At 48.0% G+C, this 14207-nt stretch overlaps 1 protein-coding gene across 5 annotated transcripts in view; it reads right to left on the bottom strand.

The window, feature by feature from the left end:
• NAV2 (neuron navigator 2) overlaps window positions 1-14207 on the bottom strand; it is a 370498-nt gene that overhangs the window by 106540 nt on the left and 249751 nt on the right. For all 5 annotated transcript variants that reach the window (XM_037040376.1, XM_037040372.1, XM_037040375.1 and 2 more), the window contains one exon: window positions 7885-8007. In XM_037040376.1, coding sequence (XP_036896271.1) covers window positions 7885-8007 — 123 coding nt within the window. The remainder of the gene's footprint in view (window positions 1-7884; window positions 8008-14207) is intronic.

Raw genomic sequence — 14207 nt, 5'->3', positions numbered from 1 at the left:
TCACAGCCAGCCCTGCATTTAGCTTCTGTGTGGGCTGGCTTGGGGAAGGCGGCCTCGGGAAAATACGCTCCCAGGCACGGTCACCCAGAAGAGAAGCTCGGCTCGGGGCTGGCACAGCTGGCCAGCATTATGGTCTGAAGGTTACACTGTAACCAGGGACTCTGTTCCACCGGCCAGGGGAAGGGCTGCCTTATCCCCTGCGCTCATTCCAATCAGCTTTTACATTTCAGTAACAGGAATCAGGGCTAGGCTGCTCTTCAAAAGCAACCAAGGATATTAAAGGAAACAAAAGAAAAACCCAAACGGATGGTGAGATAAATGGGCCTATTTGGACACTCGGGTCATGTTTCTAAAGGATCTTTCAAATCATCACTGACAGGAAAAGGAACCTCCTGCATTTTATTATGATAGCAAGTTCCCAGCGTAGAACCGCAGGGAGCCCCCGGGGATGTGCTCCTGGTCCTTCCTGCTTCCCACAGCACCCGGTGGCACCTCAAAGTATGATGGCTTATTTAAGGCTTCTCTCCCCTCTATTTGACTTCAAGCTTCTTGAGACCGGGGAGCAGGGACTACTTCCTACCATGCGTAGTAGGTGCTCAGTAAACAGCAGCATTTTCTGTAAGCTGTCACATATCAAAACTCAGTCCAAATATTTCGCTGAAATACAACTGACCCATAGCACTGGTTAAAATTCCTTAACCAATTCAGTGGTCACGTTCCTCACTGTCCCCCACCCACAGGAGCTACTGGTGGCCATCAATCAGAATGGGTGGCACAGAGCCTGGCATCTGGGAGGTGAAGGAAATACGTGATAAAGGGCACGATACAGAGTTGTCTAAATGGTGGGGGCGGTGGCACTAAGCTAAGGCTATCACTTGTATGCAATACAACAACAGTCACTAATGCCATTAATCTATTTTCTGCTTTCACGGGCATATGGTAGAATCATACTTCTTTTCACCTCTGAACTTGAATGTACCATGTGACTTCTTTTGGCCAATGACAACTGAGTAGAAGTTTCATAGGTCGCATAGGCAGAAGCTTTAGGAGACAGTGTGTGGCTCACCACACTCCCTTTGTCTGTGCCATGCGGCTTGTGAATGCTTTAAATAGAAGTCACTCTGGTACCCTGGGTCCGAGAGTGAGAATAATGTACAACATAGCCTCCCACTGACCTGCAATGGCCACCCAGGGTGGTTTTTAGGAGTCGTCTGTTACACAGCCCAATCTATCCTGTCCTGACTGATGCAAAGACTTGCCCAGGCATGTGGTTTAAAATGTGTGATGTTATTTTCTGTTGCAGGGCACAGGTATAGTCAGATTCTGTCTTGGGGCTGGGAGCCTGTGCTTTGAGCTGCTAGGGCATAAACCCAGAAGAACGACACCCTGTCAGGGCTTTTCTCTTTGACCTCCCATTCTTGTTTCATATTGCTACACATCTTCTCGTTTGCACTTTGAACAAACTTCAAGTCTACAGATCACCTTGAAACAACTATTGAAAAGGTACCACTTTTGGAAGATGTACTTTGGGGGAGTGAGTGTGGCCCCTGCCCCCAGGTCTCCCTATCCCCTTCTCCCTCTCTCCCCCCCCCCACATTTCCCAGCCAAGGCTCTGCCTAAGCAATAACTGGGTTCGAGAGCTACTACCTCTCGGTGCTTCTACAGTGCAGCCTGGAATGAAGTTATCACGTTGGGCAACATTAGGAAGTGGAAGATTCTCAAGGGGCCACGACACTGCTGCTTTTTGTTTGTTTGTTTGTTTGAAGTGAAAACACTGCACGAACAAGAAAGGATACTCCACAGACTGTTCTTTCTCTTCTCTCTGCCATTTCCCGGGAGCATTCCTTTGTGGCTTAGGATGCAGATGGTTTGCTTCCTGTCAGCACCAGCCCTCTGTTCAGCACAGGTGGCCCCCGCCCACCCATCTCACAGGAAACAGCTCTTAGTTTAAAAGGAAGCCAGTGGCTTAGGCAGAAAAGAGGCCCTCGGGAAAGGCCGACACAGTAATTACTACCTTGTTACCACGGAAGTAGAGATCTGCCTCTGAGATTCCTTTTATGAACTCTGACATGAAAGTGACTTTTGCTCTCGCCTACTTGTTTCCCTGTTACCACACAAGCAGGAGAAGAAAGAGGAAGGAGGGGAAAGGAAACAGAATGAAGATCACTGATGTCAGTGTTAGAGGCATCTCTCTGTCCCAAGAAAAGGAGTGCAGCCCTTGAATGCAGGGCTAGGAAAGGGCTCAGGGGCACTGCTGGGTATAACAGGCAGGAGAAGGGGGGAGGAGAAGGCAGGGAGAATGAAAGAAGAAAGGGGGAGGGGTGGGCGTGAAAGTGAGAGAAATAGAGGAGGGAGAGGAAGGGACTCCTGCAAGCAAAGATGAAGGCAAAATAGCAAGGGAGAGGTCAGGAAGGTGGGGTCGGGGGAAGTGAGGCAAAGTTCACATTCACTCAGGCCGATAGGAAGCTCAGTGCTCAAGCATCCAACCATGTAGCACCTTACGGCTAGTATGCCTGTATTCTCAGTTTCCTTCCTGTCATGTCCTAACTTGCACCACCCCCCCCAATGCTTAAATACACAATTGTTCTGCTATTGTATATATTTACTCTGTGCTGTTATGGAAAGAAAAGGGCTTAATTACTTGTTAATTAATTAAATATAAAGAAAAGAGAGTTCCAGGGATAGAGCTCAGATAGCCCTCAATGATTTGCGGGACCAAAGACCATTTTATCTTTGTTCGGTACTTCATAAAACACTTTTGCCGTCTTCCTTTGGTGTACTCCTCACAGTGGTCCTTAATCCCCCCTGGCCGGGTAGCATGAGATATCCACAGGTTCTGGAGATCAGGCCATGGACACCTTGGGGGCAGGGGTGCATCATTCTGCCTACCACAGGCTTGGAAGGTAGGCAAGCAGAGATGCTGTTCCCCTTGGTGTTCCTTGTCCTACGCACATTCCAGCAGAGGCTGTGCCTAACAAGTAACTGGGTTGGGGGCCTACTACCTGGTAAGGGCTCCCAACAATTCCATCTGCAGGCTGGGCACCTCTGGCCTGGATTAAACTCCTCTCTGCAGCTCGGGCCTGAGTCTGTGAATGCAGTGCTTGGCGCCAGGAGGCCGCCTTGTTCCACACGGATCACAAAGCCAAGCGGTGCCCTGGGCTCTTGTGACTCTCCCAGCAAGGAAGGGGGGCTCAGCTTGGCAGGCTGGTCAAATACTAGGTTGCATGGTTACATCCTCACCCCCTGGGACTCCCAATTCAAGCCGAAAATGGGACAGCCAGGGCTCCAAATGCAGGCAGCAGAGTCAGTGCAGTGACAGAATCCTACCGCGAGGGCAGGTTCAACACCTACGATGATCAGGGTTTGGGGGACAAAGACAACCTAGTAACAAGAGGGGAAAAAACCGTTTTTTCTTCCTGCTCGGTTCCTTGGCATCATGTTAGTGAGCAGTTTACATTTAGTTCAAGTCTCAGGCTGATGGTTTACCATGCAGCCTTAGTTGGCTTGCTTTATCACTACCTAAATCGATAAAAGCCACTTAAGTTCAATAAGAATTCTAATGGTTTAATTTTTTTTAAAGATTGTATTTATTTTTAGAGAGAGGGGAAGGGAGGGAAAAAGAAGGAGAGAGAAACATTGATGTGAGAGAGAACCACTGATCCATTGCCTTTTGCATGGGCCCTGACCTGGGACCGGGAACCGAACTTGCAACCCAGGCATGTGCCCTGACAGGGAATCCAACTGGTGACTTTTTGCCTTGAGAGACAACGTCCAACCAACAGAGCCACACTGGTCAGGTCAGGGCGCATTCTAATGGTTTAGTTACCAGGGGTGTCCAACCTGCAGCCTGCACGCAGGCTGCATGCGGCTCAAGATGGTTGTGAATGCGGCCCAACACAGAATCATAAATTTACTTAAAACATTATGAAACATTTTTTTGTAATTATGTGTCACGAGGTAGTTAATGTGTGGCCCAAGACAACTCTTTTTCCAGTGTGGCCCAGAGACACCAAAAGGCTGGATCCCCCTGGAGAAGAAAGGTACCAAGTAACTCCAAAGGCCTCCTCCTGATCAAACGCCCTTGGCAAGCCGGACTGCCGCCCTTCTGGTGCTCTCAACGACACTTCCTTGTCGGGGAGCCATTTAGGCGGAGCACGACGTAGCTGCCTGTGCGCACTGCATGCTGAAGCCCGAGGGTGGTGACAGACAGGGCGTTGAGCGCAGAGGTGACTTGCAAGGACAAAGAAAGGGACTCTGGAGTGGAAACTTTCCCAGGGCTGTGCTTTAAGCTTTGAAAGCATGCAATTTGCCAGAGTTCAAGAACTTCTGATGGGTGAAGAGGGGACACCGTGCACAGAGGAGCTGGCAGGAGTCCCACAAACCCTTTGATTGTCTGGGATCCCAGCCTCTCGGTCCTCCTGGGCATATTTCTTTTTCTTCCCAGACTGTCCATCCAGAGACCTCCATGCTAAAGTTCTCTTTTCTTGTCTGTTATCTGGGGCCTATGTCTTGTAATAACGCCACTTCTCCTCGACCCCTTTGATGCTTCCTTCTCAGCCGGCTGCCTCTGATTGCCTGGAAGTAGCCGCTGAGGACTGTCAGGTAAAAACTGGAGCCCAGGAATGGCAGCCCTGAGGAGTGACGGGAGATGGAGGACAGACCTGGCCTTCTGAAGTCACTGTCGTCATTTACTACTTCTCAGAGGCCGCTGGTGACACAGAGACTCACAAGCTGACATGGTCTCTACTTCCCAGGCTTGGGATGTACATGCTGCTATCAGTTACTTTTAATAACCCTGAAGATACCCCAGCCACAGCCTGTTGCAAACAGCTGGGGTCTGGGTGGCAGGTCGGGGTCCTGCAGGGCTGTTCCCTGGAGTTGAAGTGGGAGCCGGAGCAGCGCTGCTGAGGTTCATGGTTTTCCTGCACGCACAGGGAGGTGAACTGTGCTTCGCCTGCTTGTCTTCCCTCGGCTGAGGTCTCCTCAGGTCTCATCTCTCAGTACTTTTCCTATTTCCTCTGTAGAACCAGTCTGATGCTTGTGTGCAAACCCTTATGGGCTGGCTGTCTTTTTTCTAAGAAACTTTCTGGAAATATCTCAGCTCTGGGATCTTCTTTTTTCAGGTTAAAAGGGAAGGATTCTGGAAAGGTTCTGGGTTCTCTGTATTTTTCCCTTGTCTATTTTAAATTATTTAAAGAACATATTTCCAATTATTGGGACAAGAACAGCATTGCCTAACCAGCAGCCAGCCATTTGTACACTACCTTTAAAAAATAATAATATATCTGCACACAATCCGTGATATTCTTCCTTGATCTCTCACGTGAAATAGCCTATACTATCCTTACCCTAAGCAATATTTGTAAAATCATGGGTCTCATGTAATAGTTACCTCTTTAAAATATTAAAATTAAAATGATTTTTATATCCTCATCCAAGGATATGCTTTATCAATTTTAGAGAAAGGGAAGGGAGGGAGAGAGAGAGAGAAACATCGACGTGAGAGACAAACATTGGCTGGTTGCTTCCCCTTGTGCCCTGACTGGGGATCAAACTCACAGCCTTTTGGTGTATAGGATGATGCTCCAACCCATGGAGCCACCTGGCCAGGGCTAGAATGTAATTGTTAAAAAAAATATTTCTTCGTCTACCATTTAAAATTATTTCCTATCTGACTGTGAGCCTCCCACTTGAGTACAGTTTGGGGGAGGGATTTACAGGAAGAACTTGATAAAAAGGAATCAAATACTATTTCAACTTAACCAAAGATGAAGCATTTCTTTGGTCTATTTACAATAGTTTTGGAGATGAAAGATATTTAACTTATTCCAGAATAATGCAAAAATGTCTCACTGCCTACAGGTCAAAACTTCTATAAAATAGGAAATTTATAAGTATTAATAAACCCTTTTCTTTTTTAAAAAAAGTCACCTGAATTCTTTCCTTAAAAGTTGGTCTATTGCCCTGGCTGGTGTAGCTCAGTGGATTGAGCGCGGGCCTGTGAACCACATGATCGTGGTTCGATTCCCAGTCAGGGCACATGCCTGGGTTGCGGGCCAGTTCCCAGCAGGGGACTCACGAGAGGCAACCATACATTGATATTTCTCTCCTTCTCTCCTTCCCTTCCCCTCTAAAGATAAATAAATAAATATTTAAAAAGTTGGTCCATCATTCACTTAGTCTTACACGATCACGTCTGAGCAGCGTCCGTCGCGGGAGAACCAGAAGACACTGCTGTCTGTGTGGCCAACTATGTGGGCTGATCTAGAAAAAATACAACGAGTGCTCTCTCCTTCCCAGCCCCCATCCAGTGCTTGCACCTTCAAAAGCAGAAACAAGCTCAGCTGTGATCTGAGATAATTCCATTAACCCTGCAATAAAGCATTAAATTAAACTGCCTAGCACAGATTCTTCTTCTGGTAGACGGGGAAATGAACCTCCGAAGGCCTGCACTTTCTGCCGATCCATTTGCTAACCAACCACATGTTTACAGGAGAATGCAAACAAGCGAAATAATTGGTCAACATTGTGACATCTCCAGAGAGGGTGTTACAGCAACTGATTTTTTTTTACCCCTGAGTAATATTTCCTCTAAGTATTTTAGTTATAGAGAGCTTTAGCTTTAGAAAGAGTTCTCAAATGGTTCATCTTTCTGTGGAATCCTCAAACCAATACTTTAAAAACATTAATTACAGGAACAAAACAGACTTGAGCTGGCACTGCAGTGGAAAGCCTTTTGTCGGCTCCGGTATAAATCACCACGCTGGACACAGGGGGACTCTGAGAAGGACGCATTCAAGTCAGTGGCAGAGCCTGGGCCAGATCCCAAGTTCCTGACAACTAATTCAGTGCTGCCTACCTCAGCCAAGGCCCCGAGAGATCAGGAAGAGAGATTTCTCTTCAGCAAATGCCATTTCTGGGGTAACTTCAGTGTCTGTCTCTTCAGTAGGCTGCCCCATCTCTCCGAAGCTGGAGAACCATGGAAATCACCCACCTCCCTGTACACATCGAGCCCTGCTAACTTGGGCTGCAAACACCTGGCTTTCCAACACGTGAGGTTCAGCCCCCCAGAGAGTATAGGGATTGCAAACCCCTCACACCCATATCCATGCAGTGTCACACGAACCCAGATGTGGAAAGAGGCCAATCAAGTCAGAAAAATCCTTCAACAGACAGATCGCTAAGGGGCATTGAAATCTAGAAATACAGCACATAGGAGCTCGCAGTGGTCCTGGGGGTCATAACAGCCCAAAACTCTTCTTTAAGGGATTGCTCGTGGTCATAGAATCTGTTTGTGTCAGAGCAAGGACTAGAAACTTGGACACCAAATATTCTTTCTTCTTTGTTGCAGTGTGTTCTGGAGCTCTTTTCATCTCTGACGGCAGCAGCAATGAAGACCGGTCCAGTAAAACCTCAACTGCTCAGCTCTACAACCTCCACACTTAAGCCTTGCCTCCTATTACTAAGCAACAGCAGACTGAAGGGGAAGCCAGCTCTGCCAAAGCCTGGAGAGGTCCCATCTGCACACAGACCTTCTGTGCATCACCAGGGACTCTGTTCCAAGGTGCAATACCTAGAAAGCTGCCTACAGGGGAAGTCAAGCAGATCCCAGGGGCCTGCTGAACTGACAAAGATGCATAGCAACAGTCAAAACAACAACAAAAACTACTCAGAAGCAGCACCCCACACAGAGCAGGACTCAGCCCCTCAGCAGCCGTCTCCCTCCTGCTGTGCCAGCTGCCAACCCCAGGCACGGCCTCAGGGCCTCCGACCTCCTCCACATGGTGAAAGCAGCACCCATCATCCAAACATCACCGCCCTCATTCTGCAGGTCACTGTGAAGTGCCCTCTGAACCTGGCCAAGCCCAGGTGGAGCAAGCTTACCTGTCAGCGTCCCCGAGGCCCAGGGAGGTGTTTCTTTGCAGGGTTTCCCTCACCACGGCCATCCCATCAGGGAGTCGGTTCAGGCGACGGGTGTAGAGGCCAAGTCCGCCATCGGTCATGTACCTTTAAAAGGAGGATGCAAAGGTATGGTCAAAAGCAAGTCCTGTACAGTCTTGTTCACATCAGGAAGCCCTGTGTGGCCATCCTGTGCTCTAAGGGGAAGAGACTGAGGCTTTCCCGAAACTCTGTCACTGATCACAGCCTTGGGCCAACGCTGCAGCTGACTCAACCCAAGGATCACCAACTTGGTAGCAAAAATAGAACTCGGCTTAACCAACTCACAGGAATCTATGAAGCAGAGGGGAACTAACCAGTGAATAACATTAAATATCAAACATATTCATGACATTCTTTTTTCATGTCATCAATTATACAAGGCTTTCACCTAAGAGAATGAAACTGGCAAGCCCCAAGGAAATCACAGGGAAAAACATTACAAAACAGGAAAGTGGAGGGCGCAGGCAAGCTTTTAAGAGGCAGAAAGGAAAGAAAGAGAATCTAAGAGTCACCTTTGCCATCACAGGCAAGTCAGTTCTCTGGGTTTTTCATTTAAACTATGGGAATATATCACAGCCTTCCTACATCGCAAGGCAAACATGAGAATTACTGAGATGAGGCATATGAAAAGCACTCTGCAATTTGCGCTGCCCCATGTAAATGAAAGACATTATTAGGACTGTCATCACCTTGAAGTATCTACAGATGATGCACTTCACCTTCGGTAACAATGTGTTCAGGTGGTTGTCATAAAACTACCTTCTGATGAAATTGGTGCTGTCCAGGGAAGGGGGCGACCCCTGGCACTTTCTGTGCAGACGGCTGATGGTCCGCAGACCAGACCAGCTCCTGAGGTCTTAGAACATGAGTAGGAGGCAGTTCAGGTCCAAAGCAGCGTTCCCTCTCCAGGGTGGCTCCTTCACAACACTCGGTCCAGGAGACGGCTGCGCTATCACCCGCTCTTCAGAAGAGAGCAGGAAGGCGAAGCAAAACCCAGGCGGAGCGAGAAACCAAACTCAGATCCCTGTAATTCCCACATGGGCTGCGTGAGAAAGACTTGCAGGGCATCTGAAATTGTAAGTGTTTTATATTTCGAGGCAAGTAAGAAGACCCACGAGCAGTTTATTTTTCTGAAACCCACAGCTGAGCAGCATCCTGAAATGTTTCACAGCATCTAATATTGTAGCTTTAGAATACAAGGGGTAGATCCTGATGGTTTTCAGTCCCTGAATTTCGCCCCCCCCTCACTTGGGAACTTTGGGGATAGATACGTTCTTAGGGAAATGGAACCCTAAGATGCTGTGGAGGTTGCCAGGAACCAGAGAGCTCAAGTTAGGGGCAGAGAAGGACGTTCTCCCTGGAGCCACTGTGGGTGAGAAGGAGCCTCCAGTATGGGCCACAAGAATGTCCCCTTAGAGCAACTTCCAGGAGGACATGTCTGAACTGAGCTTCTCTGATGCCCCCCCCCCTGCCTTGTCCCCCAGTTATGCCACGAATGACCACAGGAGATGCAATGCCAATGTAACAGAAACTGTTGGGAGTCTGTCAAACCCATAGACTGGTTATGCCAACAAAACAGCAGCAGCAGCAAAGACTGAGTTTTTCATTCTATTGCACCGTGTGGAAAACAAAATGCACTCTGTGAATCCACTAAAAACCACCGAAATCGCCCTCCCAGTCCACTCTCCTCCCTGGATAGCAGAAAGCTCATTTCGTTCTTTTCTAGGAGGGTCAGAGGGCCGTGAATCCTAACTAGTCTAAGCCAACCGCGGGGCATCTACACCTCTTACCACTGACCCATCTAGAAATGGGTTGTACTACCTAAACTTCGCTAGTGACACCAAGTCTGCTTCTGGGAAAGGCTTTTCACTCTTACAAAACACACGAGGAAAATAATATGACTGAAAAGTTTTGTGTTCTCCCAAAATCCATATGCTGAAGCCCTTTCTCCCTATGTGATAGGATTTGGATGTGGGGCCTTTGGATGGTAATTAGGGTTAAATGAGGCTATGAGGGTAAAGACCCCCCTGATGGGATAGTGTCCTTACAAAATGAAAAAGAAAGGAGAGCTCTCTCCACCACTTGAGGAGAGATCAGAGAGGGGACTGAGGCAAGCCGGGAGCAGCCATCACTGAGAATCGAGAATCGAATCTTCAGGCAGCTTGATTTTAAACTTCCCAGACTCCAGAAGTGTCAGAAATAAATGTCTGTTGTTCAAGCCTAAATAAATAAATAACACTGAATTTTGTACTTTAAATGGCAGATCTGCCCTGGCTGGTGTGGCTCAGTGGATTGAGCACCAGCCTGCAGACTGAGAGGTTACTGGTTCGGCTTCCGGTCAGGGCACGTGCCCGGGGTTGCAGGCCAGGCACCAGGTCGGAGGTGTGAGAGGCAGCCAGTCGATGTATCTCACACACTGATGTTTCTCTCCCTCTCTTTCTCCTATCCTTCCTGTCTCTCTAAAACAAATAAATAAAACCTTTTTTTAAACGGTAGATTTTTATTGGTATATAATATGAAATCTCAATTTTAAGAAACTGATAGCTATAGTTAAATAATTCTTTGTTTGATTACCTTTTAATGCTTGCCTTTTCCTCCGTAAGACAGTAACCTCCTTGAAGGCAGGGACTGTTCTTATTTTCTTCAAATCTCCATCCCATGTGCTAGTACATTCAAAGTGCTTACTACATACTGGCTTTTGCTGAATGAATGAAGCCCAAAGACATAGTCATTGGGTGGGATTTAGCCAAAACCTTTTGGAAGGACAGCAATTACAGCTTTTCCTTCCTCTTAAATGTCAGCAAACTTGACACCTGAGACATATGGCAAGGCAAATTAAACTACCTGTCAGCCTACCCATCTGTCTATCCGTCCACCCCCCCCCCCCCACCAGCNTCAGCCTACCCATCTGTCTATCCGTCCACCCCCCCCCACCCCCCACCCACCAGATATAGCCACTCGGGGGTCCAACGGTAGGCTACATGCCCACACCCTACAGCTGCCAAGTACAGAAAAAAACACCTACGGCCAAATGCAGTAACTGTGCCAGAGGCTAGACCTTCTAGAACAAATGTTCTTTCAAGGACCAAAACACAAGCTTGCATCATTAAGCAAGGTTTCGGTAAAGTCCTTGAGGGCATACAGATAAACAAAAAACTTTCAACTGGGGGGATCTTGTCAAAGGACAAACAAAGTTTTAGCATTCACTTTCCCTGCCGGATTTTTACTGCTGGTGAAATGGCACACACAGTTGGGCAATTACATGCACCCGAGCATGTAGATGAGCCCCCGCCACCAGCCCTCATACCCACCACCGGCTTTCCGCCAATGCCGGAGAGCAGAGTTTAGTTAGCGTTCCAGAGCTGGAATACTGAGACATGCTGCGGCCCAGGCCAGCACCACGCATGCGCAATGTGGCTTCACGGAAAAATGGCCACTAAGAAAAGTGGGAGGGCCCTGGAGGGATCGGACTAGGTGCGATAACTTGGCTTGTCAGCTGATGCTAGAAACTGATTTTGTTTAGACAGAGTGGAAGGGAAAAGGCTAAATCCAGATCCTCTGCCTTCTCAAAGGCACCTGAAAGCGAGGGAGTGGAATGAATGCAACTAATCTGACAATGATTCCCTTTTGTTGTAAATCTATTTCATTCGTGTGGGGGGGGCGGGGGGAGGAGAGGAGGGAGAAATGGGGAGGAAAACAGAGAATTTACATCTTCTCCCAGAGGTCTACAAAAACATATTCAATCATGTATTTTTAATAATATTCTTCAAAATAAATTCTGTTGTAGGTTCTCTCATTAGCAGACAGCATAGCGCTGGAGACAGTTGTCCCCAGGCCCAGCCTCATACTCAAGAATCTAATTTGATGCATTTACTTCTAAATATCATCCACTGATTATAATAGTCTGATTTATAGAAAAGCTTCACATATTTTTAAATAACTCTTCCAGCCTTAATAAAAAAGATACATTTGTTGTTGTTGTTCAACCGAGCTTATATGGGAATTGGCTACTGAATATGTTAACACAGCTGGACATACTCAAGTCAGCCCCTGGAGAACACATCATTCACAGGTGAGGCGGGCACTGCTGTGTTCATCTGAAATACCAGCCCTTGCCCAGGAGCTAAAAAGGCTCTTGTTCCTGAGGGGTCAGGGAGGCCAGGGAGTGATGGGTGCACCCCACCTTTGGGAGCTTTTTGTCTGTGCATGTTTTCCTTGCTCTTCAAGGCTGAGGCACCCTGGGGGGTGGGGTGCCCACGGGCATCAATCAGAGTTAGAGTGTTCTGTTATCAGACAAACCTGGGTTCAAAGTCACCTCTGCCCCTTGCTAGTGAAGCAACCTGGTGCGCGTCATTATTAACAAGAACGGATGGCTACTGGTGCTGGCTGGGCACTGTGCGAAGGGCCTCACACAAGCTGCAGAGAAATCCTATCGAGTGCCTGGCATGTTGGAAACGCTTTATCACCGCATGATGCCTGCATACCCTTCTCCCCATTCAGTGCCACAAGCACCAGACTCTGTGCCAGGAACAGAGGAGGAAAGGCCTAGAGATCTTGCGCCTGCCCTGCTCTCGCAGAGCTCAACACCCACGAGGGACTCGACCCCACGATGCACAGGTAACTCGACTCCTACCTGCAGAGCAGTGTTACAGATGGACGTACAACAGGCTCCAAGCACATGGGAGAAGGTGGCACAGAGGAGAGTCCATGTAGGCACACGGATAACGTGAAAAACAGCCAAGAGAAATGCAGAGGAGGGTGAGTTAAGAGAAGGGTATGTAGTTCACCGTTGCTGGAACATCAAGAGCAAAGACAGGAGCTGGGCTGCATGGGGACCGGGGGGCCAATCAGGAAGGGCCTGGATGCCCGGTGGGTTAAGACTTTGCCTGCAAACCAGGGGAGCAGATGAGTGGCCGGCTCTGGCTTCTGTTTTGCACAGAACACCGACTTTTCAGTACTTCTGTCATTCATTACTGCATTTTTAGTGAGCATCTTCTCACTGACATTTCCCTCTGTAGATTTTTCAGACTGCACCAGGTGTCTGAGTCCCTTCTGAGTCATCCCAGGCCTCTGGGGAATGACCAGACTTGCCGGGTAGACCTCACCATCCCTCTAGACATGCCTATTATAAGAAGTTTCTCAACAAAGTGGGTACACCCCATGTAACTGATACTCGCTACAAAAAAGCTCCGGGCTCCAGCAGGACCTGTTAGAACACAGACGTGTGCTAGACTTGAGTCCAGCGTTTAGTCAGTAGATTTCTGATCTTTAAACGTAATGAGACCACAACAGAAAACAAGTGAAACTGCCCTTGTGAGTCACCTTTGGACAGAGGGACAGTGTCTCCTGGATTCCAAGGTCCACAGTCCAACATGGCTTACACAGGCAGCACACACACACTGACCTTGACTCATCTCAGAAGAAACCACCTTGCTTCCATCAGGAATGGGGGAGGTGACAGGGGACGGGAAGGGAGAGAAATATATACTGACCTGATCTAGTTCAGTGCACTTCTAACAGAACGTGGCGCTGAAAAAATTTTAAACCCTCAGATGCAAGAAAAGAAAGCAGTGCAAACGGGGGTGGGGTGGGGGGCGGAGAAATCAAGCCTAGACGAATACTTTGTTTTAAAGGCATGTCAGCCTATGTTTTCTGGACATACTCTTGGTTGAAATGTGCACATTTTAAAGAAAACAGGAATGAGAGCAACACAGAATATTTTCCTTGCCAATATCAATATGAAAGAATGACCACATACATCAGCACGTACTTTGCTGCACAAGCTTAAAAGAACCGACGTGGGCCGAGGAGAAGCCCTTGAAGTCCCCAAACAGCATCTGCTTTCACAGGGCCCGTCTACTCTGTGACAAGACGGCGTTTACTCTCTAAGTTTCTCGGGGTGTAAAGTGAGTTCCTGGACAAACCTGTACAAGGACCCCTTTAGTGTAGGGCCTCGGAGAAGTCAGATGAATAGACTCCACTCGGGTCACAGAAGGACGAACGGACAAGCTCGTCTCATGAGGCTGCCCGAACCTCCGTGAAGAAAGCCGATCTTTACGACGGAAAAGTGCCGCTACATTTGACGTCAGGATGGAAGAGAATACATGTGAGATGCAAACGGCGATTAGGAAAAAGCAGGTTCACACTTTCAGTGCTGATTCTAAAATGGCGGCACCACAATTTAGGCGAACACTTACAATGTTATGAAGGAGACGCTTGGAAAACCTCCAAGTGTTTAGGCCCCAATATGGTATAAGGTCCCTTAC

Source organism: Sturnira hondurensis, unplaced genomic scaffold (assembly GCF_014824575.4).
Source record: "Sturnira hondurensis isolate 20B ecotype Veracruz unplaced genomic scaffold, ASM1482457v3 Scaffold0002638, whole genome shotgun sequence".
NCBI classification, from domain to species: Eukaryota; Metazoa; Chordata; class Mammalia; order Chiroptera; family Phyllostomidae; genus Sturnira; species Sturnira hondurensis.
The sequence above is the reverse complement of the archived record's forward strand: the minus strand, read 5'-3'. Positions and strand labels throughout refer to the sequence as shown.